The 25,967-nt window shown below is 45.0% G+C and overlaps 1 protein-coding gene across 5 annotated transcripts in view; it reads right to left on the bottom strand.

Moving 5' to 3' along the window:
• Positions 1–25,904, bottom strand: part of dop1a (DOP1 leucine zipper like protein A) — a 45,110-nt gene extending 19,206 nt beyond the window's left edge. For 2 of the 5 annotated variants that reach the window (XM_079503032.1, XM_079503035.1), the window contains exons 1-20: positions 25,080–25,904; positions 23,232–23,421; positions 22,396–22,577; positions 21,927–22,097; positions 20,475–20,664; positions 19,463–19,561; positions 18,766–18,865; positions 18,239–18,348; positions 15,777–15,891; positions 13,899–14,019; positions 13,699–13,818; positions 12,849–12,966; positions 11,763–11,792; positions 9,118–9,387; positions 6,510–7,032; positions 5,564–5,847; positions 4,729–4,881; positions 4,175–4,275; positions 3,746–4,014; positions 1,226–3,362 (exon numbers count right to left, since the gene is read on the bottom strand). In XM_079503032.1, coding sequence (XP_079359158.1) covers positions 1,226–3,362; positions 3,746–4,014; positions 4,175–4,275; positions 4,729–4,881; positions 5,564–5,847; positions 6,510–7,032; positions 9,118–9,387; positions 11,763–11,792; positions 12,849–12,966; positions 13,699–13,818; positions 13,899–14,019; positions 15,777–15,891; positions 18,239–18,348; positions 18,766–18,865; positions 19,463–19,561; positions 20,475–20,664; positions 21,927–22,097; positions 22,396–22,577; positions 23,232–23,369 — 5,231 coding nt within the window. In that variant the 5' untranslated portion in view covers positions 23,370–23,421; positions 25,080–25,904. Of the gene's footprint in view, positions 1–1,225; positions 3,363–3,745; positions 4,015–4,174; positions 4,276–4,728; positions 4,882–5,563; positions 5,848–6,509; positions 7,033–9,117; positions 9,388–11,762; positions 11,793–12,848; positions 12,967–13,698; positions 13,819–13,898; positions 14,020–15,170; positions 15,198–15,776; positions 15,892–18,238; positions 18,349–18,765; positions 18,866–19,462; positions 19,562–20,474; positions 20,665–21,926; positions 22,098–22,395; positions 22,578–23,231; positions 23,422–25,079 lie in introns of those variants that run through there. The other 3 variants (XM_079503033.1, XM_079503034.1, XM_079503036.1) reach the window with 3 other exon arrangements.
• Positions 25,905–25,967: the final 63 nt, after the last annotated feature.

Below are 25,967 nucleotides of genomic sequence, written 5' to 3'. Positions count from 1 at the left end.
TTACACTACTGTCCGTTTTATGTCCATCGTCTCCCTTTCGCGACAAAAATATGTAATTAAAACCTAACCCAACATACAATATAGATGGCAGTGTCACTGTCAAATACCTGACACCAGGGTCCAAATCACTCAAAGAAGAGTAGGGAGACCACCTCGGACCACTGAAGATGTGCTAGTATATTGTATTAACATACTCTACCATACAGATTGCTTAATAAAATAATCTTTTGTTCATTAAAATAAGTCAAGGAATGACGCTTTAAGATGCTTGTAAATATAATGGTAATTTGTAGTGGTGGATGAGCAAGGCATGTGATGGTCAACAGTGCCACCTAGTGACAAAATCATATTAAAGCCTGTATGTATTATCAACTTTATAAATTATCTCATAATTTATAAAGGCTGTGTTTTTCGATATCCTGGGCCCCACATAATCTTGGTTAAAACATCAGAAATTAGCTGCACCGATATTTTAATGCCCGACTACAAGTACTCTATTCTTGGATAACCGCAGATACCAAGAACACATACAAGTATTTACATAATATTTACTTTATTGCATTTTTAGATTGCAATAATTCCAAATTTGAACTGAAATGTAGACTGAGCAGGATACCACTCCTTTGCAGCATTAACACAAGATCCTATTGAATCATTACTTCCTGCCCATCGCTGTCTGCAGAGACACATTTTGGACAAGTACTGTAAAATGTGTGCATTGAAACAAAAGAACAAGTGGGTATGTGTGTGGATGGGGTAAAGGTTCTTGCCATGGTTTGCTTCACCCATGTTCATTAGAACATACGGTAGTTCAATCTACAAAATGGTCCAACAAAATGTGCTTTCGATCAAAGTGCAATGTCATTTGATGTGTATGTCTGACAGTTGTGGCATTCAACATGTTGTAATGAACAGAGATTGGGGTGATAGGCCTACTACAGTACCTGGTGTCAACATGTTGTAATGAACAGAGATTGGGGTGGTAGGCCTACTACAGTACCTGGTGTCAACATGTTGTAATGAACAGAGATTGGGGTGGTAGGCCTACTACAGTACCTGGTGTCAGTGATGTTGTAATGAACAGAGATTGGGGTGGTAGGCCTACTACAGTACCTGGTGTCAACATGTTGTAATGAACAGAGATTGGGGTGGTAGGCCTACTACAGTACCTGGTGTCAACATGTTGTAATGAACAGAGATTGGGGTGGTAGGCCTACTACAGTACCTGGTGTCAGTGATGCCCGTCTCATAGCGATACTGCTGCAGGAGGTTGTCCAGGTTTCTACACAGCTGCAGGGTGACGGAGGCCACCACCCTCCTCAGCACCTTCCCCATGTAGGGCAGCGTGGCCGTGATAAGCCCGATCCACTGCGGGTGCATCTTGCACGCGTGGTGCTGATGCAGCGCCCTGATCACGGCGCACAGGAACATGCCCTGCGCCGTGATGGGCTGCCCGTGCAGGTACTGCAGCGACGTCATCGGCTGCTGGGGGTTAACGTGCTCCACCTCGCCGCCCAGGAGCTCGAAGCCCGCCCCGGCGCCCCCCGTCCCTCCGCCGACCCCCGTGCCCCCCACCACGCCGCCGGGCCCTCCTTCGCCGCCCTCCTCGGCCGACACCAGGACCCGGTGCTCCAGCACCACCAGGCTCTGCAGCAGCCTGAGGAGCTGCGACTGCACGGCGCTGCAGCTGTCTATCTGGTCCTCGGACAGGTTGATCACGCTGTCCTCCGACAGGCCCTCCTCCACGGCGGCCGCGTTGACCCCCGCGGCCCGCTGCTCGTGCCACTTCTGGGCGCTGAAGATGGAGGACAGCAGGCAGTGGAGCACCACCTTCTGGACCTTGCACTTGGAGAGCACGTCGCTGATGAAGCTGGCGAAGCCCTTGGCCGAGCCGCCCGTCACCTTGGCCAGCTCGCTGAAGAGCAGCGTCAGCACCTCGACGCTGGTCAGCTGCATGGCCCGGTTCCCGGCCAGGTCATGGGTGCCGACGCCCGCCACGTGAGCCGAGTAGTAGCTGCGCAGGAAGTAGAGGCAGAGCGAGATGATGATCTCCAGGTACATGGCGCTGCGGAATGAGTGCGAGTGTGAGTCCTGGGGGATGGGGCAGTAGAAGTCCTTGCCCATGACGGAGACCCGGTGGCGCGAGAGGAGGTTCTGGAGGAGCGACAGCTGCGGAGTGTAGGTGTTGTTGATGCTGGTGGTGGAGATGGCGCCCACAAAGCCCGAGGGAGCGGCTCTGAGCATGGACGCTATGGCCGTCAGGGCATGAAGTGCCCTGGACGAGTCGTACAGCTGGAGGTAGAGCAGAACGTGCTGGTAGAGCGGGTGGATGTTAAAGCGAGGCGGAGCCGCGGACGATTTGCGACGCGCTCCCGTGCCACTGACGCTGTCCACGGGGTCGGCCGCGCCCCCGCTGGGCGAGCCAGTGTCACTTTCGATCTCAGACACCTCCCCTTCCCCGCAGCTGTACCAGTTTTCCAGATCCAGGCTGTCCCCGAAGAATATGCTCGGGCGTAGCTTTTCGGCCTGACAAGCGGCCTTCTTCATCCTCTCCACCTCTTTCCTCTTGGCCTTCTTGATTTTGGGCTTTGCTCCCGGAGACTTATCCGCCAGCTTCTCCAGGATCTTCCCTTTCAGGCTGAGCTGCGTGCTGCTATGGCTGCGTTTGCGTGCCTGGGGGTCGTCCACCTGCAGGCTGTGTTCGGGAGTGGCCGGGCCGGAGCCGTCCCGCAGCGTGACGATGGACGGGTACGAGCTGTGCCGCGTCATGCCCTCTCTGGGCTCCTCTTCAGCCGTACTGTCGGCCGCCGCCACGGAGAAGAACTCCAGGGTGCCTCCCGCCAGCATCTCCGGCAGGGTCGGGTGGTGGGAAACGGAATCGGGGGCCACGTCAACGGTGTCCGAGGAGGTGCTGTCTGAATCCGTCTGTGGCCAGGCCTCGGGGTGGGTTTCACCATCCAACTCCTCTTCCAAACTCACAACCTGACTAATAAGCTCTGCTAAAACGCAGGACACAGCCTCCTCGATCACGTCCTCGTCCTCTGCAGACACAGCGTCCGAGGAGCTGGGCAGCTGGTCTGAGCCGTTGACCGTGCTGTTGTCGCCGTCTGGCTCCTCGATGCTGCCGTTGTCCACAGTGGACGAGTGGGAGCCGCTGGACTCGGAGCTCGGGGCCTCCCCCTGCTGGTCAGACGGTTGATATTCACCAGCTAGCTGCAGGTTCTCACTGCTCAGGCTAAGCAAGGACAGGCTGTCACTTAGAGGATTGACAGTCAGAAAGAAGGGCTCCATGTCGCCCAACGGGAGGCTTCGGAGCTGCTCATGTCCCGCCCTGAGACCCTCCCCTTGCATCTGGCTGAAGTCTGAGAGGAGAAGAAAGGGATTTGTAAAAAAGGCATTTTCTGGGTGAATGGAATTGTAATTGAAACAAAATTCAATTAAAATTCAAGTAATTCAAGTAAAATAATAAGTAAATCGTACAAGTAACAGACAAAAACCTCTCTTTACTAGCTTAAGTGACATTTGACTGAAATACGGTAGGTAGAGCAAGTCACATATCTTCGAGCCATAAGGTCGAAACTTTGCGCCATTAAAACAATTGTTTGGGAGCTCTTTAAACCAGTGCGCGGATGTCCTGCACCTGCCCTAAATACAGGTACTAGATGTGCACACAATCTCATCTTTTCAACTCCAATTGACCATATTCACAAGGAGAACAATGGTCAATCAATAAGCCAGTGCTCACTGTCTAAGAAGCCGGAGTCTCTGGCATAGGTAGCCTCCGAGGGTATGTCCTGTTCAGGTGGGTTGGGGAAGGCCATGGCCCAGTGGCACTGAGCCTGGACCCTCTGGATGGACACGCGGTGGGTCTTAGGGTGCAGCAGCAAGAGGAGCAGAGGCTCCAGGACCCGAGCTATGTCGTGTCTCTGTAAGACCTGGTTCAGCCAGGCCCGACCCACAGAGCTGGCAGACGGGTCCCAGTAGCTCAGACTGTCAAGCATGATGAACAAGGACCTAGACAAGACAGGGAGCGGGACGAGGTAAGACAGATGGTAGTTTAAGGTACGAGACGGAGAACAGACAATGAACGAAAATGTGACTCTGAATTTGTAGCGTCACATTAACATATGACTAACAGAAATGAGAACAGAATGGTGATGCACGCTAGACCTACCTGTCAAAGGTGCGATTAAAAGGGGAAGACTTAGTCATGTTCAAGTCCCTGGTCAAATGCCACAGCACTGAAAACTTCACATGGGCCTCAAGGCGAATTCTCTGAAAGGACATGGACAATAATTGTCAAATAGATCAGAGAGTGGGTGAGTGAATGAATGAAGGGGTGACTTCTGTGATTTACTGGGGCAGCAGTGGCTCAGGGGTAGAGTTGCCAGTTCGATCCCGGGCTCCCCCAGAGATAGTGTCCTTGACCTCTGAACCCTAATTGCTCCCGTTGGTTGGTTGGTGCCTTCGGTGTATGAATGCGTGTGTGAATGGGTAAATGCGATGCACAATCTACAGTATGTAAAGCGCCTTGGATAAAGGCGCTATATAAATGCACCATTTATATGTCCATTCTTTTTTCTCTAATGCCCGTTTATATTTGTCTTTTAATGTCTGTTTATATTGCATTGTTTGCTCTTTTTCTTTTAACCTGTGCAGAACTATGGTTGACTGTCATGTTAAATGTGCTATATAAATACAATTGAGTCGAGTTCGCGCAGCTCTGACCTTGTCCCTGTGCATGAGCTGCTGGCTGATGACGTCCTCACAGATGCTGGAGGAAGGCACCAAGTTGTGGAGCTGGTAGAAGAGCTCCACGCTGCGCTGGTGGTGCTGAGGTGTTCTTTCACCCAGCTGGTCCCAAAGGATCACTGCCACGTTCTGGGGAGAGGGGTGAGAGGAATACAGAGAGACACAGACAAATGTAATAGGAGGCAGGTGATTTGTATTGTTGTAGAAAGAGAGAAAACCCTGCCTTCGCTGTGTGGTGTTCGCTACTATCAGAAGATGTAAGATAGGCCCAGACGGTTAGCTCAACCGTCTGGGCACCTAGGCTGCCAAGCCAGCCGTGCGTGCCGCGGGCTCGACTCCTGAGCCTGACGGCCTTTGCCGCGTGTCACTCCCCATCTCTCTCCCCCTTACCTGTCTGACTACTGTTCCCTATCAATAAAGGCATCAAAAGGCCCAAAAAGAAAATCTTAAAAAAAAAAAGTAAGATAACATCTGGAAACACAAGAATTCATTGACTGCTAGCGGAGAAGACCTACTGTATCGCAAAATATATGCACTTAAACTGGCAGTGAAATGCGTTTTTAAAGTAATTTCTGTTGTCTCTATAATAAAGGATAGTATAATAGAGGATGACAGTATAGATTGAGAGGTGGAATATGACGAACGTCATGAGACCGAATTCAAGCAAAGGTGGCAAGTTCCTTGTCTCTCTGACCCATCAGGAGTGTAATTCGAACACGAACGATATATACTCTCGCAACATGGCAGTAATAGAAGAGTTCAAGTGGTAATTCCCAAAACAACCAAATCCACCACACATCTGCTCCAGTACCTTAAAAAAGTCAGTCTTGTCGGCGATGTACTTCAGTATTCCCTGAGTGAGAGGTGGCCTGATCACGACGGACACTCGGCCCTGACTGGGGCTCCGGGGCTGGCTGGAGTCGCCGCTGGTGCCCGAGGCAAAGCTCTCGGCCGTCACCATGGCGACAGACTGGGTGAGGCCCACCAGGTCCATGAGGAGGGAGATGGCCACGCCTTGCATGCTGAAGTCAGCGGCCAGGCAGCAGGCGTCCATCAGCGTCTGGAGCCACGGCGCCGGCTGCACCTGCTCGCCGTCTGGACGGAGGGAGAGAATGATATAGATTTACATGCATTAACACAGCAAAACCTTTACAAACTATGTGTTTGAGTGGTGCAGACACTCCACTGCACATCAATGTGTGTCCCTGTCTGGGTCCGTCTCTTGGTCTGTCTGTCTGAGCACAGAAATAGCGTTATAGCGTTTGTTCGCCACCAAGTGTCAATGTTGTGCAGCCTAACACACAGACACACAGGCCAGGAAGGAGGGCTTGTACAGTACAGTACAGTACAGTACAGTACAGTACAGTACAGTACAGTACAGTACAGTACAGTACAGTACAGTACAGTACAGTACAGTACAGTACAGTACAATGTTTTGAATTACTTTCCATTTATTTTTAGCCACTCAAGATAAAAGCTTCAGCTTACTGATAAAACAAATGCATTAAAATAAATGTGTAATAGCGGTAAATATATCTTATGTGCATATGATAAATGTTTCTGTTAAGAGTGCTTATCCCTGTGCATGAGCTTTTGGCTGATGATATCCTCACAAATGCTGGACAAAGGCAAGGAATGGGACATGTAACGGAAAGCACTACAATATGCACACAGTAATTACCAGCTAAAAGAGAAGTCTTGTTTCCTTTACTGAGTAAATTAATGAGGATTACATTAGACTGACTTTTGTGTCTTACCATTCTGCTCTTCCTGTGAGGACGAAGACTTGACGTTGCACTCAGCAATATAGACAGGAAAGCTGGCGCACTCCAGGAAGAGCTGACAGGCAGCGGTGTAGGCGGCCACACATTCCCTCTGTCCCTCCCCAGGAGGAGCCAAGCGCAATGCTAGCTGGTCCACGCAGCCGCTCCGTGGGATCCCGTCTGGAGCGACGGGGCCAGCGCGTGTCGCCTCTCCCCTCTCAGCCGCTGGCACGTCTCCTTCCCCAGGGACGATATACAGGGTGATCAAGCGCGAGAGGAAACGTTGGAAATGCTCCAGGCAACACTGCATTACTGGCTTGTCCAGTGGCTTGGCCTGGCCTGAGGAGCGACGGCCCGACTGAAGTTGGTGGAGGCTGTGTTCTGGCTCCTCTGAGCCGTCTGCCTGGTACTGGACAAAGTCTGTGAAGCCACTCTCGGAGGAGCATCTGTTGGGAGGGTTCTCCGTGTCCTCGAACACCTCTCCACTCCCAGGCAACTCTAGAGTGGCGGGAAGGGCCTACGGCAGGGCACACACACAGACACACGTACATTAACACAAGAAAGGGGTTCAATACAGCCTGGGACAGGCATGAGGAACATAACCAGAAGGGAAGTATGCTGAGATGCTCAACATACTGGGGGGAAAAAATAACTTGCAAAAATAAATACTACAAAAAAGGTGGATTGAATAAAAATTAATTCATTGTTGCAGTCTAGCAGAAACACACATGGGTTAGTTAGACCATGGTGGAATTCCCACCCAGTTGAATACTAATGGAGGATAGCACTATATGTTGTGGGAGACACAATCAATTTCCCCTGACTGGTACAAGACATGTTTTAAACTTAATTCAAGAGTACTTGCAAATCATCAATTCAACTGAGTGATGAACTCCCTAAAGATACACTAACCCCCCTCCCTCGCTCCAGCACACAATCAGCTCAGCGAGGGTTGATGGAGCACAGCTGTTGGGCTTACACCTTAGGGTCTCTGTAGGTGTAGATGTAGCTGTATACCAAGCTAGCAGCCAGCTGACAGACTGCTCAGCTCCGACAATACTTCCCCATGATACATTTTAGTCGAGGTGACAGTGACACTCTTTCCGGAGGCTCAGATGGAAAACGTGTGGGGGGGTTATATTCAACCGATGTATGAGGGACGAGGTGGGAAAGGTTTTCCGCTCCAGTGAAGTTGGCCCTCCCGAGAGTTACTGAAGCTAGTCTCTCCCTGTTCCTCCTTAGAGAGACACAGACAGAGAGCAGGGCTCAGCTGTTGGTTAAACACCTTGTCTCACTACTTGTTCTCTCTTCCGTCCCCAGGGGCTACCTCCATCTATCCATCCGTCCGTCTGTCTATCCATTGCTAGGTCTGGTCTCTGAACTTTTCAGTCATGCCTCGATGAGCTCTCAAATGCTTCCAACAGTCAGGTAGTGGACTGGAATGAGCAGGAGGCATGAGCACTCAAAATATTTCTTCAAAAAGCCTTATGTTGGGCATGGGATCACCCAGCCAATGAGAGTAGAGGAGATGGGGCCCGTTCAGGAACCAGGGCGCACCATCACAGCCTGAGGTGGTCTGGTTTTTGGGCGTGGGATGGAGTGTGTTGAACTGGGTTTTGTCTCTAAGGTGATCATAACAGGGCCTGGTCTATTTAAGGACTTTTAAAAAGTCCAGTCATGGGAGGGGTTGGAATTCAAAGACTAGACAATGTTTGCATAGAGAGTTGGATTTTTGGTGTTTGTGAACAATTTAACAATGGCCATAGACAGTTACTGTTTTGATAGGCCTCAGAGAGGATACAAATATTAAGTAAAATGCTGGGATCCTTTATCGATCAACAAAATACATAAACATAATCTTCAAATGCAAAAATGAGGGTAATTTCAGGCAGAACAGCACAGTATTTCTTCCTGCCTGGCACTGAAGTCAAACCCACACAGAAAGAACATCCATCCTAAAATGAATCATCATTTAAGGTTTAATTATAGTCTAATTAACCAAGAACAGAAATACAACCAGAAATGAATACTGTCGTCTGCAACCGCAGCGAGGGTGTTTCTTCACTCGGTAGAACCAGTAAAATGACTAGAAACATAGCCTTACTTTATCATCCATTTTAAAATGAATGTGATCACAATTTACTAAATAAATGGATATGATAAAAAATACTTTAAACTAACGATTGAAAACATAGTGTTTATGAAAAGGTTTACTACGGTAATGAAATTAAGTGTAAAGTTCACCCCAAAACCCGATTGAGTCCCATTGAGATTATGACTTGCAAACAGTAGAAATGTGATATAGCGACATCTGCTGGGCCATGAATTGGAAGAGCAGCTTCAACGAGAACCCGTCATTTCCAACGAACGAAGCTAGCCCCTTGATATGCTATGGTTTTATGATGGATGGTTTTATTTTATTTTATTTTAATGTTCTGTTGTAGAGGACCTCGGGGAAGCGTAAAATAATTTTCCCCTCAACGCTTGACTACGTAAAAACATTGGTTGCGCTTTGAAAGGTCAGCACAAACGGGAACTTTGTTTTACCGCGACAGTGCCTGGTTTGAGGTTTGGTCTATTTGTCCATTTTCTCCCTCCTTACCCGTTTCTCCTCCTCTTTATCTCCACTCTTTTCTCTTGTGGTGGTCGAGGGAACGGCAGTGGAGTTGGACAGACCCTGCGTCTGGGGCCCAGAGGGCAGTGACAGAGGGGACACCAGCGGCGGCTGCACCTTGCTAAGGATCTTGGAGCAGAGACGCAGGCAGTGGGTGAGCTCCTCGAGGCCCAGGGTCTGGAGGTGAGAGGTAAGTGCAGCAACCATGCGAAGCAGCAGCTGGGGAAGGTGCTCTGTCTGGATCTCTATGTAGGTCTCCTGGATGAGTGCATAGCGTATGAAAAACACAGTGAGTGAGTCATGTCGACAGACGTGGGCATTAGGGAGTAGGCGACCCTGACAGGACATATATGTACTGCATGCGCACTGTTTTGTGAGTGCAATATACCACAAAACAGTAGAGCTATGATCAGTGCACAGTACAATCCTTATTGTTAACACTTTGAGACCTGAGGCCGATTCTACAATGTCTTCTTAGTTTTCTGAAAAACGTATGTTTCTATGTCAGTAGTTCTCCAATCTGGGAACCCATTGGCAGTCTGTCTCGAGAGACTAGTTCTCAAACTTGTGTCAAGGACCCACAAAATTACATGAATTTGGCCGCCGACCCCCCATCTATTTTGCTCCAGAGACCCCCAGAAGCAAAGATTTGAGTTAAAAATGTTCGCTTTAACAAACTATATATATTCAAACACTTACACACATATTCATGATTTTTCTATAATAGCACACAGGCTCGTAGAGCAGCACGAAGGGACACCCGAGCTTGTATATCTGCTATTTTGAATAGCCAAAAAAATATAGAATATGGCTAAAATACAAAATTACATGCTTTCCCAGTTTTAATGGGTTAATTTACCTCTTAAGGTCCTTGCAGACTGCACGCGTTTTTCGGAAAACCGGCAGAAAAACGCTAAAATACCGAAACACGCAGCAGTGTGAGGGTCGAGGACCTTTAGAGTAAGAAGTTGATCAATTTACACTGAATCCTCAGTGTTAATGTATCCATTTCTTTGTTGTTTCTTCACGGTTAATACATTTTAAATGCATTTACATTTTCTAACAATGTTTCAGAACAAAATAATGTTCCTCACATCTCTGTATGAGTATGAAACACATTGTGTACTGCACACAGTAACATCAGAGCAGGACACCTTCATCTTTTACTTTTTAAGTTTGCTGCTCTCTAAAGGTTAAAAGTACAGCTACAGATGTTACCAATACAGGTGCAGTTAAAACAAATGGAGACGCTTAGTTAATAGTATTGTGACTATTGTCAACACTTTTTTGTATCTATAATTTGTAATCTTTAGAGAACAGCAGTTACTTTGCACTTTAAATAAGTTGTCACTAAGTTTGATCTTGAGTTTTTAAATGGACAAACATATACACAAATGGAAAAGGAAAAAGAATGAAAAGAATGAACCAAGATGAGCAAAGAAAAAAAAAATCAGAATACTGTGGAAGCAAATGACTACATGCATGCAATGCAGACAGTACATGTACATACACTGTGCTGAGATGTCATATCCACAACATCCACACCAAGTACACATATCAGGGTTTCCAGTTTCCACCACTCATGACTGTTGCCTTCCTAATTGCCCAATTCTTGGGATCATCTTTAGTTTTATTTTGGTCACAGAATTAGCTACTTTCAGCTGACTTTACTGAGCATGCCACATTGTAGGCGAGAAAGAAAAAACAAGTAAGTGGTGCAACTCCGTGTGTGGGGCGGGAGTTCCAGACCCACAGGAACGCACGCAGGGTGCCGGCCCGATTCCGGCGATACTGTACCCTCTACTGTACTGTACTGTCACTGTACTATACTGGCACACCCAAAATCCCCATTATATACAGTTAATATGTGCATGTGTGTTTGTGTGTGTGTTAGGTTGCGCACAGGTGGTGAAAAACAACCATGCTGTTTTCGGGCTCAGACGCACCCAGCCAGCCACCCACCCAGTCACCCACCCACCCACACACATAGTCACTTAAGGAAGTGGTTGCACTACTTAAAAAGTTAATTTAATGACATAAGAAAAGAAAACGGCAAAATGGTGAGACTGTAGATCAATAGCACTGTTAAAAAAATGGTTGGCCAAAAATTAAGTGGCCAAATCAGCCAATCAACCGGATGTCTTAACGCATTTAGACCTGAGGCCGATAAAAAAGGCTTCTAAATCCTAAAGGTTTTCTGAAAAACCTATGCTTCTATGTCAGTGGTGCTCAACCTTTTTCATGTCAAGGACCCCCAGAATTATCTGTCGGCTATTTGGCCGTGGACCCCCATCTGAAAATATGTAGTTCCACTTCCAGGGACCCCCCAGAAGCAAAGATTTGAAGCCACATTTTCGAGATTTTTGAGAAATAGCAGACCAACAAGCTCGTAGCGTGGCACTCGGTGCCGCGCTATGAGCTTGTAGATCTGCTATGTTTCAGCATTATGTTTCAATAACATAATGATTAAAACACCAAAAGGGGTTCCCGCCCAAAATGGGTTTAAGGAAAGCACAAGCAAGAATGGTGGGATGGGTTTTTATGGGGATGTTTGGCGTCATGTTGCAGAGATGTTATCACCGCCTCAGTGAAGCAGGATGAGGTGAGGAAAGCAGGAAAGACCAGTACTTTACCTGACAGATTACCCTCATGCTTCTAGTAGGCTTCAAGGAGAGAGAGAGCACAGTTTGAACAGACAGGAGCAGAGCATAAGGACACACAACACACTTTGTATGCAGAGAGAGACGCATACAGTACTGTACAGTGTACATAGTGCACACATGTGCATGCTGCCCCCCCCCCTTGCACGCTCATATTCAGAACTCTCTGTCTTGCTCATACACACACCCACTCTATACTGCAAGTCACACACACACACACACACACACACACACACACACACACACACACACACACACACACACACACACACACACACACACACACACACACACACACACACACACACACACACACACACACACACACACACACACACACACACACACACACACACACACACACACAGAAGCGTAATTCTAAAAGAATGCATAAAATACTCTGACAGAAAGACTAAATAAAACACACAGGCATTGTGTGCACACAGGCACAGGGGGGAGGCACGCACACACACACACACACGTCGCACGCAGACACACACACACACACACACAAGGGAAACAGCACGATGTGCCGGCTGTGACACCAGATTCACATTTCCTTGAAGAGCTCTCTGGTCCTGACTCCTGACAGAACATATTTCTTGATCGCAAGTAGTTTCACGTCACCAGATAATCATAGATCTCTGCCTATGTCTCTGGAGACATCAAATTCAACAAATGGGCTAAAACTGCGTGGAAACAGTTCAAATCTTTTTTTAATAACAGCATTGCAGAACCAATGCAAAGACTTTAGGGTGGTCCTTAATATTGGGATTTGGGTTGGCGTGAGGGTCTTGTTTTCAAAGCAGTGAGTCTAGGTAGGTTGTTGTAGCACTAGCCCATATATTGGATTTATATTTCCTTAGACAACGTATTAGTAGGCGGGGACCTCTGATTATCTGGCTACGTGAGAGTAGACTGCAAGACGTGTGAGAATGAGAACCAGGAATAGAGAGAGAAAGAAACAGGATAGAGGGAACGCAAGAAAGAGGATGGAGAGAAAGAAAGAAACCGGATAGAGAGATAACAAGAAAGAAAGTGTGGTCGCTTGTCTCTCACCAAGGAAACAATATCCAGCAGGAAGTCAACCAGCTGACAGAATTCCACCAATGAGAGGTCTGGAGAATCTATGCTCCCAGTGTGCCGTGGCGCACATGGGCTGCCCTTCTCCGTCCTGCTGCAAAAAACATTCACACATTCATGAGTAAAAACTGGTACGTTGCCACAATGGACCCTTCACTAAGACCCACCCACTCTGGTGTGTTGACCTCGGAACTTGGGCTTTAGAAGTTACTGGCACATACTTCTGCTATCAAAATACACCCTCCAAGCTTTATGCATGTGGAATCGGTTGCTGGTTCACTTCTTAGTCACCATCGCATTAGTGATATTCCTATTCTTGCTATTACGTTGTAAATTGTGTGTGTGTGTGTGTGTGTGTGTGTGTGTGTGGCGGGCGGAATAACACTGACAGCTATGACAGGTGACGGAAGCTTGCTATTCAATGCCAGATCATATGCCAGTTTAGCAACGGTTGCTTAGCTAGCATTGGACAAGGGTGGGGTGGGGTTTAGCAGGGGGCCATTGGGGAGTGGCCTGCAGCGCAACCTAACTGAATGTTTAAACCTGTAGAGGCCATCTGACAGGGCGATGAGGGTTTGACGTGCCAATTTTCAGAGGCGAGCGGGTAGGTAGGGAGGTGCTGGCAATCCGACAGGCGGAGTGACAAGCGGGTGCAAGCCTGTCTCATGCACAAACCCGCTAGCGACAACACAGTTGCAATGTGTTGAGCTTTTTTCTACACAAATGTTTAAACGTCCTGGTTCCAAGTGTGATAACGCAGACAAGACTGTAGGGTGAGATTTCTCTTATCACTTCCAAACACACATCATGAAGCCATGAAACAAACCTGCAGCATTCCTCGAACCAGCGAGCGATGTAATCCCACATGTAGTACGGCTCAAAGGAGTTGAACAGCAAGTTGGCGGTCTTAATTAGCTCTGCTGTCTTCTTGTTCTCTCTTAGTTTGCTGAGAACGAAAGTCACAATTAGCATTGCCTCACACAGCAATTCACATCAAGACAATGTCTAAATGCAGACTGGACCTGCCTGCTGAGATGAGCGTGGTCTTTGCTAAATGGACTCTGGGTGTGCAGGTCAAGCTCAGTCCGGCATTGTGTGTATAACGTCCGGAACACCTCAATCAACACGTCCTCCAGGATTGCTGGACCTGAAGAGACATGGTGGGGAATCGATTCAGTCGTATGCAGTGTATAAATTCAATTTAATTTTAATCCTAGGGGTTTTTGTTTATTTTTCACCATAAAGCCTCTTGCACAATTTAAAATATTACCGTACACAGATTACATTTGTCAAAGGAAAAGCTCAACAGAATGTATCCAAATGTGAATCCATCCTGCAACAGATGGTGCCAGTCACCGGCCACTTTAGCCCATATGTTCTGGCACTGCACAAAATAAACATCTGATTGGCAAAGTATATTTAAATTACTGTCTAATCAGTGTTTCTAGATTGCAAACAATGTATAAGAAATGAAGAACAATGTTAAAAAGTAGTCAAAATGTCACATAAACTATTTTTTGACATGGGGAGAGAGTATGTTTTGCACTCCGTCCGTCTGTGTGTGTATAGCTAATCTCCGGCACCATTAACCTGTTCGATGGCAAACTTTGTGCATACACTCCCTGGATGCCAACGATGAACCTCTGCCCCAAATTTTCCAGAACGGCCTGTTATAGCGCCACCAGGAGGCCGACTTTTGTCTTTTTTTACATTACTCCTCCATATTTTGTCCAAAATTCCTGCAAATCGTTATACACTATCTCTATAGTCATATTTTATATTCCATCCTGATTGGCTAACATTGGCTTTCAAAGTTTACAGGATTGGCCCGTTTTGAACAAAAAGCCTCAAATCATGAACGCAGCGTGCAATTTACATGAAATCTTTCACAGACGTTCCTACTAGGCTGAGGGATATATCCCACCCTTTTCACATTGGCCTGTTATAGCGCCACCAACAGGTGGATTTTTGCAAAACACATTTTTGGAACAAAATGCCTCAAATCATCCAATTGCGATCAAAGGCGTAAGAATGAAATGGCACCCTTTTCACATTGGCTTATTATAGCGCCACCAGGAGGCCACAATATGACCTGCCCTGGTGGAGACCTGTGCCCCGAAGGGCACTTTTTCTAGTTTACATATATTTTCATTATATCCGAGAACATATTGCAGTTCAGATCCTGGTGATACAAGTCATGTACACTAAAATGTAAATGTACTGTAAGCTACATTTACGGAGACATAGTGTTTATGACTTCATGTTGATTAGAGTAAACAATAGAGACATATGGTTTACCTAGCTCAGGTTTGTCCAGTAGACTGATGAGGATAGAGACATATGGTTTACCTACAGTAGCTCAGGTCTGTCCAGTAGACTGATGAGGATAGAGACATATGGTTTACCTAGCTCAGGTTTGTCCAGTAGACTGATGAGGATAGAGACATATGGGTTACCTACTGTAGCTCAGGTCTGTCCAGTAGACTGATGACAATAGAGACATATGGGTTACCTACTGTAGCTCAGGTCTGTCCAGTAGACTGATGACAATAGAGACATATGGTTTACCTACTGTAGCTCAGGTCTGTCCAGTAGACTGATGATAATAGAGACATATGGTTTACCTACTGTAGCTCAGGTTTGTCCAGTAGGCTGATGAGGATAGAGACATATGGTTTACCTACTGTAGCTCAGGTCTGTCCAGTAGACTGATGAGGATAGAGACATATGGTTTACCTACTGTAGCTCAGGTCTGTCCAGTAGGCTGATGAGGATAGAGACATATGGTTTACCTACTGTAGCTCAGGTTTGTCCAGTAGGCTGATGAGGATAGAGACATATGGTTTACCTACTGTAGCTCAGGTTTGTCCAGTAGACTGATGATGATAGAGACATATGGGTTACCTAGCTCAGGTTTGTCCAGTAGACTGATGAGGATGCGGAAAGGCTTGAGGTCATGCATCAGGACGCTCTCCTCCTCCCCACCACGGGCCTTGCCCTGCAGGATGCCCACCATCGCCTGACACACACACGCACGCACGCACACAACAAATTTACAAATTTAAGTAGGGCCGGGACTTTAACGCGTTAATTGAGATTAATTAACTACAGAAAAATTAACGCGTTAAAAAAATTAACGCATTTAATCGCACCTTTTTTTTCCACCGCGGAACGTTTCTCACTGGGTGCGTTTCTAGTAGTACTGAATAGGCTGCGGCACGCCAGCAGCAGCAGCAGCAGCAGTTGTTTACTCTACAGTGCACTACAGGCTACAGCTCCGTCAGAAAGCCCAAACCCAAATGAATCGAATGAAGAAGCCGCTTATATCGCTTTTGCTCCATGGATGGGACATTTAGATGTAAAAGCTATCGGATGGACGCGTGGATAGCGGCATGGCTGTGTGCAATGTCAGAGGGAAATGATCCATTTATGACCAACGTTAGCTTATATGCTAGGCTTGCTAGCTGCTTCAGTTTAACATGTCTCACAGACCACCGGAGACGCGCTGTCAAGCTGTCCTCGATGCGAAACATACTGAAGTAGCAAGCGTGGGTCAGCCCCAACCTCATGTGAAATGTTTCCCCCATAATAAAGTTGTTTTTATTTGTTCTCATGCCCCGCCATGTAAAGCAAATTTGAGTATTCATATACACACTGAAGACACTATATAGGCACTTGCTGCTCTTGTTTATCTGTTGGGATAAAAAAAGTTGTATTGCTTAAAGGGGAATACCACTCATTTTCAACATTTTTCTATGGAGTTGTGTGCACTGGAAATAATAAAGTCCCCCCATTATGTGTTGCCTATAGAACTGGAGGTCTGAAAAAAACAGTAACATTATGAAGTACATTTTTGTGATGTCACTGAGATGTACTTCATAATGTTACTGATTTTTTTCAGACCTCCAGTTCTAGGCAACACAGAATGGGGGGGACTTTCTTATTATATCCACACAACAACTCTAAGGTATATTAATGACAGTAAAATGTTGAAAATGAGTGGAATCCCGTAGTCACTATTCACTGGGATACCAAAAAACATTTGAAAAAAAAGGTTTCTCACTGTTCTCGGGTTGAATAATGGTATGCGATTAAAATGCGATTAATCGAGATTAATTAACTACAAAGCCTCTGATTAATTAGATTAATTTTTTTAATCGAGTCCCAGCTCTAAATTTAAGTTGACGATCAATTGCGATTAACAATTTTATTGTTTTTGGCATTGAATGTTGGAACATAGGAATACAAATTTAATTTGTGTTTGGTTTTTAGGCTACATAATCACAAATTGCACAGGGCAGACATGACAAATAACTTGCGATTAGGTAAACCACATTGTGTGCCCATTCAACATTTTCAAAATAGTGACCCAGGGTGCCCAATGTTATTTTTGACATTTTATTTATTTTTTATAAAAATCACAAAAAAAAAGAAAAATGTTTGTTTGTTTGTTTTTCAAAGACGTCCAAAGACGTCCTGGGTACCACATAGTGGTAATTCCCAGGACGTCTGTGGAAATTGTTAAGTATTTGGGTGAAATGTATATGGGGCCAAATCTCTCTCTTCCACGGATAACAGATCAGTGTCATATCTGTTTGTTATTGTTTTGTATCTTTGTTTAATGTGCTCGTTGGCAGAGGATCAATACAGTATTTCCAGTGTGAACCGCATTTACTTCAAACTGCATTCGTTTTGAGTGTGCGTGCGTGTGTGTGTGTGTGTGTGTCTGTCTCATGTTTCACACTTCGTCTGCCACAAGATGGGTCTGCGACAGGCAGTCCCCACAGTAACCCGTGTCTCCCACCGGGGAAGCTAGACCAGATGGCGCATACAACACATACACAGAAATACTTTCAAAAACAACTCTCTCTCCTGGTCGGTCGGTCCAAACCTCTGCCAACCCCTGCCAACCTCAGACAGTTGAGGTCTCCAAAACATGACAGGGGGATTACACAAGCATACATGTGTGTGTGTGTGCGTGTGCGTGTGCGTGTGCGTGTGTGTGTGTGTGTGTGTGTGTGTGTGTGTGTGTGTGTGTGTGAGAGAGAGAGAGAGAGAGAGATATCCTGGCCTAACCGTGCTGAAGAACTGGGAGGCGGATTAACAGGCCAGGCCACTGGGAATAAGAGGCGTTGGGGGGGGCAACAGAGGGGGGAGACAACATCATTGCAGACCCGAGAAAGGAGAGGCCAAGCGCAAAGACATAAAAGGGCCCCAATTTGAACCTTCTACCCTTCCTTCTACCCTTGCCGCACCCACTGGAGAGCCCAGAGTTTTGGGAAAACAATTTGAAGAATAGCTTTACACATAAGAACGTGTTTTATCTGCTGTATATTGGGGTAAAGGTTTGATGTGTAAAGCTGTACCTGGACCAGCATATCCTTGGAGTAGGTGTTGAAGTACTGTGTAGCGTATTCCTCCGGGTTGCTCTGCCTCGTGCTGCGTGGGCCTGTTCTCACGCCGTTGTTATCAAAACCTTCAAAGACACAGAATGACATACACCTGTACAGTGAAATACACAGATACATTAACACACAAGCACCCCCTGCATGTACTGTATGTATTATACACACACAAAGCAAAGGGGAAAAGCCAAAAAGACGAATGGTAGTTTATTTTTCTGCTGTTACAATCATTATCCATCCTGTGCCAAGCAGACACTTACCAGCATTTTTCATCCATAACGCGCAAGTTGCAAATAAGAGAAAAAGTAAGACAATGAACAATGCAACATAAACTGCCGCATGATTTGAAGCTAAATATACAGTACACAATATGAAATGCAGACTTCTTGTAGCTCCTAAGCAGCAACACTGCGTGTGTGTGTGTGTGAGACGTGCGTTTACTTAGGTAACTTGTGTGTGTGTGTGTGTGTGTGTGTACTGTACCATACCTAATAGCCAGGCATACAGTCTGCGGTTGAGTGACATGTCTCTCCTCAAAACCACATGCATCGCTGCTGATAGGATCCGGATCATATCCGAACGAGTTGCCTGAACCCAACAGATCAAAAACACAATTATTTACTCTCTTTTCTTAAACACTTTTCTCTCACTCACAGTGCTTACAAACACGAATCAAGAATCTGCTACTGCATTGCCTATTTCTTGCCTCAAATCATTTCAGAAGATGAAAAAAAGAGATCATTTGTAATGTGATAGTCATATTGTATATTTAACTGCATACAGAATAGCCATAAGTCAAAATTGTATTTATTAAGCATAAATCATATGTTGTATTACATGAATGACGTTTAATGAAAATATAATTACCCTATTGGCCTGAATATAAGACTATAAGATGTGTTTTTTTCCAATGGAAATATCCTAACAAACGGGGTCATATTATAATCGGGGACTAGTCTATTTGACATTCAATGTTCTTTTCCCACAAATTAGTCTTGAAAAATGGTGGTCGTCTTATATTCGGCACAACACGGTAAATATATTAAAAAGTTGGCACAAATTGTTAGAGAGGAGCCTCAACATTACAGAGGATGTGCTCTAAATGTGTTAAAAACACATTTTGAGTTTTGAGTTTTAAATCTCCAGACAGGGCAGTAGATCAAGCCTGACACTGGATGTCCTTACCTGACTCATGTGGAAGGGGAAGCAGAACAGAATCAGGTCAAGAGTGCATCTCTGGACCAAAACACTGGAGTCCTGGACTGAAGTGCTCACTGCCTCCACCTGTAGGGAACAGGACATTTTCACAGGTCTATGTTGAACATCAGGGGTGTTAACACGTAATATATACTATAAACATGTACACTTTACATTCTGTAAGCATTCACAAACTATCAAAAACTCTGAATCTGCATTCCAATACATTGTTAAATACTGTATGATGGGATCAATGTTAAGCCATCTTAATCAGCTGCTACTGTAGCAATGCAAGCTCTCGACAACAATCTCTAGTAGCAACAAGAGATAAATTGACCGGATTATTAGTCAATCTGAATAAATCTGAACAAATGAATGGCATGATACAATACATAACTTGCAAGATAGATATTATATATATAAGATATAATACAGAACGTGCTGACCACATTATGCCTTATCGGGGTGTTTGGTTACACTTATACACTCTCAGAGTTATTGTGGTCCTTGAAATTAAAACGTTTGACAACCACCAGTGTGATAAAGACCGGTTCCGGAAAAGGTTCCAAATGTGATGGAACTGATTCCGGTTCTGGATCCCAACCCTACTCGCGCAGGCTTCTTGTACTTTTTGTGAGTTTGTACACCAGGGATAATAGAGCCCCTGCTTGTTGTAATACAATATTGATACTGTACTTGTCACCATTGTATTGATAACATATCACAAGAGTAAGTATGATAAATTGATGTATTTTTTTGTCCCATCCCTACTTATGAATGCATTAACATTCTAGTAGGATAGACTGGAATGTAAAAAAAAAAGTGACCTACAATAAGTCAACAGACTTTTACAAGCGTATTATTAGATTATTCCACTGAGAAAACAGCCATGTGCAAAGCACGCTTTCATGTATCAAAGTGCCGTACCAATATGCCACGCATCTTAGTCTATTATCCCTCCATGGAGTTCAGTAGATAATGCATTGTCTCTGAAACGTACCATGAGCTCAATGTCACTGCCCATCACGTAGAGCTGGTCCTCCATAGAGAGCTTGCGATTGAGGTGCAGCAGGACAAAGGAGACCCCAGGCAAGCGCACGGCGGGGCTGGTCAGGATGGAACCCCACAGGGCACTGTAGAAGGCCGACTGCTCCACGGCAGCAGCCACCTTCTCCAGCAGGGTGTTGGTCCTAGAGAGGAAGGAAACAGGCAGGCAAACGTGGCCAGCACAGTATTTTGTATATTGTGTACGGTAATACGCAGTGCTTTGGATATTGTACCATGGTCAGAATCTCAAACTACAAACGGTGGTCAATTAAACACAGAACGAATAGGCAAGTAGCAGCATTGGGCCATAATCAAGCAAAAGCATGCAGTGCTTGTGTTGTTTATACTTCTTCGAATCAGAAAGAGTATTGAGTACCAAATATTGTATTAACCCGGCCGATGCCACATTTTGCACACACACACTCCCTGCATGCCAACGATGAACCTCTGCCCCAAATTTTCTAGAACGGCCTGTTCTGGAAAAACGGCCTGTTCTGGCCACCAGGGGGCCAACTTGTTTTGCTATTACTCCTCCAGACTTTCAAAGTTTGCAGGATTGGCCCGTTTGAAACAAAAAGCCTCAAATCAAGAACGCAGCGTCACAGCGTGCAATTTACGTGAAATATTTCACAGACTTTCCTACTAGGCAGTAGGCTGAGGAATATATCCCACCCTTTTCACATTCCTTGGGCTTAAAAAGGCCTTAGCCACTTGCCCAAATGTGCCCTAATGCTTGGAATGGATTCAGAATCATGAAAACCCCCTAGTTTGGCCATAGCCACTTGCCCAAATATGCCCAAATGTGCTGACCTCATCACATTTGTGAGGACGGCTATGGCCATTTTTAGCCCAAGGAGTGTTTTTCGTGCAAAACTAATGCTTGGAATGGATTCAGAATCATGAAAACACCCTAGTTTGACACGTCACATGCTACTTAAAGCATAATGAAATTTAGAAGATGTTGCCTTATAATGGTTACATGGTACCCCAACTTTCAGCAGCTGTCAAACTGTAAAAATTCCCCTAGGGTGGTTGAATAGAAACCAATGTGGGATGTGTTAGTGCCATGGACACCTTTACAAACAAACAATTCTTGGTAAGAAATGTATTCCCAGATTTTATTAATATCCTCTGACTAGTGGTGTCTAAAAAGACTAAATTAGTCATCATGCAGCCACTCATTAGCAAGATGGATACTGGCTCCGAATGCTCCAATATACAGTATGCACTACAACATCACAGGGTGTCTTTACAATGAGCAGAATCAGTGATTCATACAACATGTATTATTCATGCAAAATTGCTAAACTTGTTTTGATTTCTTTTTACATTATGGATTTTTTTTTTTTTAATCTGATGCATATATGACCCTGGTTGTTCTTTTCCCATCTCTCCCCCCTCTTACCTGTCATAATACTCAGAGCCCTCCTCCAGACCCGGCAGCACCCCAGTGAGAAGCCCCTGGAGACCTGGTTTCAGGGTCTTCCCCAGAGGCAGGTAATAGGTCTCGTACAGCCCCAGCAGCACTGGCTTCACAGACATAGCAGCATTGGAGAGTAAAGGGAAGAGCCCCGAGCTGTTGACACGGGACAACAAAGATGTAGGTAGATACACTGGCCACGGACAATTTCCACATACTCATAATTTATCCTAACTAAATGTCCGAACTACTGAGCTAGGCATGTGGCTCAAGTACACTTCAACAAAATGTCAGTAGGAATCAGGATCAAACCAGGAACCTCCCGATTCCCAGGCGAGACAATGCTTTGAAAGCCACAGTTATCCAGAACAAACTCATGTCAAGCTCAATGTTGTACTGTACAACAACATTTGTCAAGATACTACAGTAACAGATAATGATACCATAGTAATACCTGTAAAGAAAAAGGTCTTTGGCCAGCCTCTTGGGTCCAATTATCTTGAAGATGATCTCGTAGGTCTCCAAGGCCTTGCGATGGACGCCGCTGGGCAGGGCTGGGTGAAGGCATTGGGCCAAACGCTTGCCTATCGTCAGCTTCTTGGGAACAACCTGGTACTTGGCATTGTTGTGCAATACCTTTGGCAGAATAAAAAGTTCAATAAATTAAACAACAAGAGCGATATTCTAAGCAATAACCATGGTCCTCTTTGTCTTAGTAGAGATTCGTAGAAATTTGGTGGCCTCCAATACTATGTGTGGTCACTTCCCAGCAAGGCAAATGACGTCATGATGACTTCCTCCGGTGACGTTCAGGACAGGTCCCTGCACACTGGACGTGTTTTCTGATTTTTAGCTGCGTTTTTTCCGTCGGTTTTCCGAAAAACGCGTCCAGTGTGCAACCACCTTTAGGACCAGTTTTGGGCAATATTACTCAAGAGAGTAATGTGTTACTTATTACATATATTATTACATATTACTCCAAAGTAATAATATTATATTACTTATTACTTGGAATCAAGACTAATATAAAAAAGGGATGTACAACAACACAATCTGTTTAGTCAGCTTCTTTTAGAACTGAATCCAATTGTTTTGAATAATAATAACATTAAGAAGAGTCACCAATCAGCCAAAGGTTATAAAAATAAAGCCTTTAACCTTTGTTCCTTGCAGTTTTTATCCTTGCAGCAGATTTTGTATTGACCTGTACTTTCTTTGAAATGTACCAATTCTACAAACTGCTAATACAATTTGTAACTATGTGCTCAAATTGCTGTGAAACATCTGTACCTTGTTGAGTTTTCCCAGCGCAGAGATGAGATCGGCCCATTCACTCGAGTACTCAAAGTTCTTGAGGGCCTTATCCACAGCTGCCACATAGTTCCTGTACTTAGAGTCACTGAGCAGCTCCACTTCCTCTGCATTCATCCTCCTGGGTGATAATGTTACTGCTCACCAGGCTCACATACGTACATCACAACTACAACAAAGGGAAACAAGAGAACAGAGAAGGGATCAGAGTGGGAGAGGCGGTGGGAGGGAGGGACACATAATTAGGGTTTACTTTTCGCACTTGCTTGTTGAGTAGAAGATCTTTGTTATATTCATACAGAGTATTTCTCAAAAGTGCTGCAGACACACCAAATAAATCAGTCAATACTGTAGATGGTTTAAAATCGTGTTATTCTTGTTTCATCCAGGAGCACCTTTGATACTTTTAACTACTCGTTTTGTCCTGTGAGCAACTGGTTATGTTGTTGTTTTCCCTCTGTATAGGGCTGTCTATTGACAAAGTAACATAAATCAGGAGGAGCAATGTCTTAACTACATGAACTTGACTTGTCTTGAACTTTATCACCCCTTTCCCAGAGCGAACAGCCGGCGAAAAGATAAGATAAGATCTTTATTGTCACTGTATGAGACATACAACGAAATTCCGTTCCGTTGTATGTCTCATAAATAAAGGGATCTACAATAACAGATCTAAAATAACAGATCTACAAGCTCACAACCCAACGTGTTATGCTTGTAGATTGGCTATTTTTGGAAACCCCTAGGGAAATCCAGTCAATTAAGGATAGAGTTTAAGTGGTACTAGCAGCAGTAAATAACCATATTGCATGTACAGTACAATAGTCTGAGAAAAAGACCACTGATGAAATGCCATTTGAAACTAACCCGGCTGGAGGGAGGTCAGAGGAAGAGAGATGCCTTCCTCAGACAATACTGATAATCAAGTTAGCCAGAGTGCCCCTGCAGCACGCTGCAGTAGTACAATCCCACCCTTTCACCAAGAGACTGATGTTTATAAAACATTCACGCAGCAGGCCAAGAAGGCTGAATTCCTGAGGATGATAAGCAGTGGAGCTGTGGAGGGAGTCATGGGATCATGGGATGGGCCTGTGTGGTACGTAACATCACATGACCTGACAACCACACAATGAAATGGGCTCTTGTTGGTGAAGACTGAAGTGATTATAATAAGTCCAGGTGGCCGGAAGGAAACTAAGCCAGCTTTTTGATCATAGTGGTGTAGTCAGGTAGTGTCTGTCACACCCATGCTAATAAGCTAACATGATCATTAAAAACACTTTAGAGATGTTTAGAGAGCTGGCTAAAACTAAGACAAAACAAAGTCATCAGCAGTGATATGGTGTATTTAATCACACTCATTTTAATCTATAAACTGTATAGTGTGGCAAGCTACTGTATATAATATCATGTACGTTATCATATAGAAATCTATCATATACTGTAACACGACGCACCTGCCGTATACAGCAGGACGTCAGTGACGTCACCTGGGCACCTGTCATTTGCTGAGCTAGGCGAGCGAGCTATATAGGCCTTTACTGAAGCAAACTAACTGACATACGCACACAAATACTGTACAGATAAACAAACATGCCTTACAAGAACTACACCTGACGGTAAAACCAATCGATACATCCAAAACAGCATCCAAACAACAGCTACTGCTCTAGGACTCCTAGTCCTAACGTCAACGCATCACCTGACGTGAGAGACACAGCTAATGTTTAGCCATACAGCAGCTGTACACTGTACAACTGTTTTTAGCTAACATTGCATTGCATTCATAACAGAAACGATGGAAGAAGACCATATATGAACGCCTACCGTCGTTGCCTAGATGTCAGACACACTGTCATTCGGCTTGATGATGGAGCACAAAGTCTGGACAGCAACATCAATATGACCAGCAGGCTAACGACGTTAGCAGCAACCTGGACATCTGACTGATGCTGATGAGGCTGGGCTGCTATGGCTGGGCCGCCGCCACCGGCTCTCTCTCGTCTTCACAAGCAGCTGTAGCCCTACTGTACCCCACTCAACTAGTCAACTCATCATGGGTTAGATAAGCAGCTACTGGAATTCTACATGTTCTTTTAATATCTCAAGATGTAGTCATCGTTTCGCTAAATGTAAGAATGAATAAAACAACTTTGGACCGCCACAGTGGCTTCCTGAAAACAGCAGTACAAAGCCTATAAACATTAGAGACTATAGCCCGGATGGACGGCCGCGTTGTGATTGGATACTTGGTTGTCAGGCAACCATGTGATTCTCTCTCAATTTCTTTCATTAATATCACAATATAACCCCCATTTCACAAGATCTTGTCTGTGTGGGTCTCAGAATCTAAAAGCCTATTTTCTTTTAGATTGCCCACGTTAGGAACAATTTGAAATAATAAATGAACATTGGACTGATTCGAAAACTCACACCAACTTAGTACTTGTCTTTAAGTTTACCTTATTCTAAATTGAAATTCTATATTCTAAAATCATGCAATTTCGCTGTGGTCCGGCGTCCACATAATTATGATCACAGGAATTTGTCTTTGTTACTGTTTTAAAAAAAAATGGTTTGTTTGATGTGTGACATCAAAGTCAACCGTCCTTCCAAACCATGGGATGTTAGACTTCGTGACCCAAGCGTCCCCAAAAGAGAAGATCTACAAGCTAACAGCGCGTCGCATATTGCAACCATAGACTGTGATCGCGA

This window comes from Electrona antarctica (assembly GCF_951216825.1).
Source record: "Electrona antarctica genome assembly, chromosome: 6".
Taxonomy (NCBI): domain Eukaryota; kingdom Metazoa; phylum Chordata; class Actinopteri; order Myctophiformes; family Myctophidae; genus Electrona; species Electrona antarctica.
Note: the sequence above shows the minus strand (reverse complement) of the source record. Positions and strands in the feature narration are given on the sequence as shown.